General features: G+C 35.7%; 1 protein-coding gene across 1 annotated transcript; it reads left to right on the top strand.

Moving 5' to 3' along the window:
- The first annotated feature begins 231 nt into the window (after positions 1-231).
- Positions 232-1,161, top strand: LOC128111530 (olfactory receptor 5K3-like). The gene has a single exon (XM_052739778.1). It carries the CDS (start codon positions 232-234, stop codon positions 1,159-1,161), a length of 930 nt encoding a protein of 309 aa, XP_052595738.1.
- Positions 1,162-5,696: the final 4,535 nt, after the last annotated feature.

Raw genomic sequence — 5,696 nt, 5'->3', positions numbered from 1 at the left:
TAGGTTTTTACCCTGAAAGTACAAAAACTCCTATCCTATGAACTTTGGAAGTCATGACTTTTAATCAAAGATGGCAATGTTTTTAGAGAAAAAATAACTATGCAAAATATAAGAGCTTCATCCCAAATACAGTGGGTGATGTTTAAAGAAGAAATCATCCTATCTGTTATACAAAGCAAAGTGAGGGATTATCAGTTCACAGTTGCAATCTTACATCTTTCTCAGCTGAAGATGACTGAGAATAACTACTCCTTGACAACAGAGTTCATCCTGGTGGGATTCTCAGATCACCCAGACCTGAAGACCCTTCTATTCCTGGTGTTCTTTGCCATCTATCTGGTGACCATGGTGGGGAATCTCGGACTGGTGGCCTTGATCTACATGGAACGCCGTCTTCACACACCCATGTACATCTTTCTAGGCAACTTGGCTCTCATGGATTCCTGCTGCTCCTGTGCCATCACTCCCAAGGTGCTAGAGAATTTCTTTTCTGTGGACAGAAGCATTTCTCTCTATGAATGCATGGCACAGTTCTATTTTCTCTGTCTGGCTGAAACTGCAGACTGCTTCCTTCTGGCAGCAATGGCCTATGATCGTTATGTGGCCATATGCAACCCACTACAGTACCACACCATGATGTCCAAGAAGCTCTGCCTTCAGATGACCACAGGAGCCTACATAGGAGGAAACCTGCATTCCATGATTCACATAGGGTTCTTGTTCAGGTTAACTTTCTGTAGATCTCATGTGATCAAACACTTTTTTTGTGATGTTCTTCCATTATATAGACTCTCATGTGCTGACCCCTATATGAATGAATTGATGATATTCATCTTTTCTGGTTCAATTCAAACTTTTACCATTTCTGTAGTCCTAATATCTTATTTCTATATCCTCTTTACTATATTCACAATGAAGTCCAAAGAGGGAAGAAGCAAGGCCTTATCTACTTGTGCTTCCCACTTTCTGTCTGTGTCAATATTTTATGGTTCTCTTCTCTACATGTATATTCGACCAAGTTCAGTTAATGAAGAATATAAAGACATATCTGTTGCTATTTTTTACACTATAGTAATTCCTTTATTAAACCCCTTTATTTATAGTCTGAGAAATAAGGAAGTAATTAATGTGATGAAACAAATAATAAAGAGACAATTGTAACATTCTGAAAACAGCTCTTTGAAAATTAACTTGAAATTTATACAACTCTGTGGATACTTTAAGAAGTAGAAAAGTACAACTTTGTAACTAAGGCATTAAATAATGGAGTGATGATACAATTTATTCAAATTAGTTCAGAAGGAATGGTTTTACTAAAATTTACTTCAAAATCTTAGAGACTAGATGCATTAGAAGTCATAAGACTAATTATTCAGTTCTTGACAATTCCTGTAAATGCTAGGAATACAAGTAAGCCTGTGTAAAGATAGCTTTCATTAATCTTTGGTAAAGCTTTTGATCCTAAAACTTAAAGTAAAATCTCAAAGACATTGCAATAATTGCATTTATCTTTTCTAATCTTTTTTTAAAAACCCTATTTTTGGAATGCAAACAATATGCTTGCATATGGTTTTAATTTGACTATATTTTTGCATCTATACTAATACAAGATTACATTTTAGTCAACAAAAATTTAATATTTGGTTTTAATCATTTAGTTATCTGATGAGGGTAGCTTTAAATGACTTGTTCAGCAAATTGAACTTGAAATGATGTTCTCCATAAAGTAATTTCCGAGGCTTTAAACTTTTTTCTAGATCTAGCTAATTTGCCCATTACATATGATAGTTATTAAAAAGGCCTATCAACATCAAGATCATGATAGGGAAACCTACAGAGACAATAAAACCGAACTAGTGAGAACCCATGAACTGTGGACCAAAAGCTGTGGAGCCTCCATGGGACTGGCTAGGCCCTCTGCATAGGCTAGACAGTAATTTAGCATGACTTGTTTAAGGGGCCCCTGGCAGTGGGATCAGGATCCATCCCTGCCTGATGCATGAGTTGTCTTTTTGGAACCCAGTACTTATGGTGGGACACCTTACACAGTCTAGGTTCAGGGGGAGGGGCTTGGACATGCCTCAACTGAATGTACTAGGCTCTGCTGACTCCTCATAGGAGTCCTTGCTTTGGAGGAGGTGGGAATGAGAGTTGTGTTGAGGGGGAATGCTGAGGGGGGTACAGGAGGAAGGAAAAGAGGGGCATCTGTGGTTGGTATGTAAAATGAACAGAAAATTTCTTAATAATAAAAAAAGAGAAAAGGCCTTTCCAATTTCTTCTCTAATATCATTTCTTCTTTTGTTGGCTATTGAAGTATTAATATCGTCATAGTATTCATAAAAGATGGAAGTGGTATTTACATACAAATGTGGTCAAAATTGCTGAAAATCATAAACATCTAAACAAAATAATTTCTTATACTTAAATTCTTTAATTTATTTAATTACTGTATTTGTCACTTTACAATGAAATTCTCTTCATTAAAGAATCTATATTTTGCCGGGCAGTGGTGGCGCACGCCTTTAATCCCAGCACTCGGGAGGCAGAGCCAGGCGGATTTCTGTGAGTTCGAGGCCAGCCTGGGCTACCAAGTGAGTTCCAGGAAAAGGCGCAAAGCTACACAGAGAAACCCTGTCTCGAAAAACCAAAAAAAAAAAAAAAAAAAAAAAAAAAAAAAAAAAAAAAAAAAAAAAAGAATCTATATTTTGATGGTTTGTCAATTTATAGTTATAAATCATGCTCTTCTTGATACAATTCTAAAGAATTTTAACCTTTTCATTTGTTATTTTGTTCATCACATATAACATTGTATTTATTAAATCTATTCATTGCATCAACTTTTTCTTCTGTATGCTTGTCATTAAGAATATTAAAACCCTTCACTGACTCCAGTGCAAACTGTAAACATGCCCAAAGAGTTAATAAAAATGGAGATTTCAATCAAGTATAAATGAGGCAGAAATTTTGTAAAAATCCTAAACATTGAAACTAAAATATGTTTTCATAAAATAAATTTGCAAATATAAAATAAAAATAACTTCCTAGAAATGTATGATCTGCCAGGCTTACTAAGGGAGACATTTCAATTGTTTTGAATTTATTTTAACATTCTTTTATTTATGCTTTGAGAAATTCATATAATATATTTTACTCATCTCCATTCTCCTCCCCCACCTACCTAACCCATCCACTCAAATTCATGTTCTTACCCCCTAGCAAGAAAGAATGGAAGGAAGGAAGGAAGGAAGGAAGGAAGGAAAGAAGGAAGGAAGAAAGAAAGAAAGAAAGAAAGAAAGAAAGAAAGAAAGAAAGAAAGAAAGAAAAAAGAAAGGAAGGAAGGAAGGAAGAAAGAAAGAAAGAAAGAAAGAAAGAAAGAAAGAAAGAAAGAAAGAAAGAAAGAAAGAAAGAAAGAAAGAAAAAAGAAAGAAAGAAAAAAGAAAGAAAGATCTAGAGTACAATTTTTGTTAGCTGTAAACATGGGACCTGTCCTGAATATATAATTAATATATCTAAAATCACACCAGTGAAAAACTGATTTTTATCTCTCCCAATATCTATCAGTTACAAAGAGCTTCCTTTAAGACTCAAGGATCTATGTGAAAGAGACTTTTCATATATATGACATACCAACTACCTAGATATAGTCTACTACTTACTAAAATAAAAACCTCATATACCGAAATATTGAATAATTTACCAGAAAACCCAATACATACAGAGTCTGCATTGTCTTTTCCCCCACACACTTCTGTTTCTGGAAATGGAGTTTATATTGCTTATTAAAAAGTATCTTAAAGACAAAAAGTCATGACATTTATAACAAAACAGCACTGAAGAGACAGGTGAGCCTCTGAGTTTGCGGCCAGCCTTGTCTACAACATGAAAAGGGGAAAGAGAACAAACTAGGAAGAAGAGGAAGAAGAGGAGATCAAGTCAATGAGTTGCTCCACTGCTGGGCGGTGGTGGCACACACCTTTAATCCCAGCACTCAGGTGGCAGAGGCAGGCGGATCTGGTCTCATCTACAAAGCAAATTATACGACAGTACAGAAAAACCCTGTAGAGGAAAAATAGTGATGAGTATTACCAGAGTCCATATTTATGCAAATGAATGTATCAAGGAGTGTGGAAAGTGGAGTGATCAGTGGGACTGAGCCAACAAGGTGACAAACTCCTGGACAGAGGGAGTATGGGATGCAGAGTGGGTGTGAATCAAGTTAGTAGGATCCTGACATGTCACCTTAGGGATCTGAATTTGTACAGCAGCCTCAGCTACAGGGTATTAGGATTATATCTCTTGGAAAACTGATGAAATAATTGATTTGATTGGAAAGAAACTGGTGTGAGACTTCAAGAATAAGTTATTATATTTAGAAATATTTTTTCTATGTATATATGTATAAGCATTCAATAACAATTAGTTAAAAAACAGAGGCCAAGAATTTGAAGGAGAGCAGGAAGTGGTTTATGTGAGGAGTTGGAAGAAAGAGAGGGGAGAAATGTTATCATCTCAAAATTAAATTTAAAAGAGAATATACATATTAGATTTTGAAAGGAGAATGTAAAATTAGTCAAAAGAAATGAGATGAGTATTCTCATGAAAACAACATACTAAATAAAGACAAGGTTGTAATTGTTGGATAGCAGAAGGAAGGCCTCCCTTCATCCTGTGTGAAGTATTCTACTCTAATGTTATTTAACTATACTCAAACAGTGCCCTGTATAATGCTATATTCTGTAACTATTCCCTTCAAAGTGTTTTCTTTTTTGTATTGAAAATGTTATATTTATTTTATTTTAAAATTGTGGCCTCTATCCACAGATGAATAGGGAATTGTTTATTTAAATGTCCTATATTTTAAAATTAATTTACCACTTGAAAGTTTTATAAATGCATATAATAGATTCTGACCACACTCATCCTTCTGTTCTCTCTTATCTCCTTCCACACTCACTCCACTCACCAACTTTCCACCCCACCCTAATGTTGTTTTGTTCTGGTTTTTCATTTTGCTTTGTGACTCACTGGGTTTAAGGAAGGCCTCTCTTGTGAGCATAGGTGTGGAGATATCCACTAGAGCATAAATAACTCACCAGTGCCTACACCACTGGCTACAGTGACTTTCCCCAGTGGCCCCCAACTGCCACCAATTCTCCTGGGCAAAGTATCATGAACCTTATCCCTACTTGTGGCTGAATTTTCACATTCTCAGTTTTTTGCAGACTCTATCAGACAATCAAGCTTCTGTGACTTCACAAGTAACATGTCTATGTCATGTCCATTAGACAGTTCCATGGCCCTTCTCCCATTGTTCAGCTCATACATTCTTTCCACTCCTCTTTCTGTGATGTTTTCTGAGTCTTGGAAGGGTTAGTATAGGCTTAAAGATGATATAAGGAGTAATTTAAAGATAATTGCTCGACAGTCATTTGTTCTCAGCTCCTTGAACAGCCATAAATTGTGGAAACCTTTGTACAAAAGCTATGAATTTACTGTGAAGTATGGACAGGGCAAGTGCAGAATATTCTTCCCACAAGGTATCCTTCTAGAAAGAATTGCATAAAGTATAAGTGAATGACTTGAAAGCAAAGATATAAAGGGAATGCCCTGGCATGTCCACAGTATTTCTGTGGCAAAGACAAAGGCCTGGCAGGAATATTCTTGGATCTTTACACATGACCAAAGATAAGACATAA

Source organism: Peromyscus californicus, unplaced genomic scaffold (assembly GCF_007827085.1).
Source record: "Peromyscus californicus insignis strain IS unplaced genomic scaffold, ASM782708v3 Scaffold_16__1_contigs__length_79575227, whole genome shotgun sequence".
Lineage (NCBI taxonomy): Eukaryota > Metazoa > Chordata > Mammalia > Rodentia > Cricetidae > Peromyscus > Peromyscus californicus.
The sequence above is the reverse complement of the archived record's forward strand: the minus strand, read 5'-3'. Positions and strand labels throughout refer to the sequence as shown.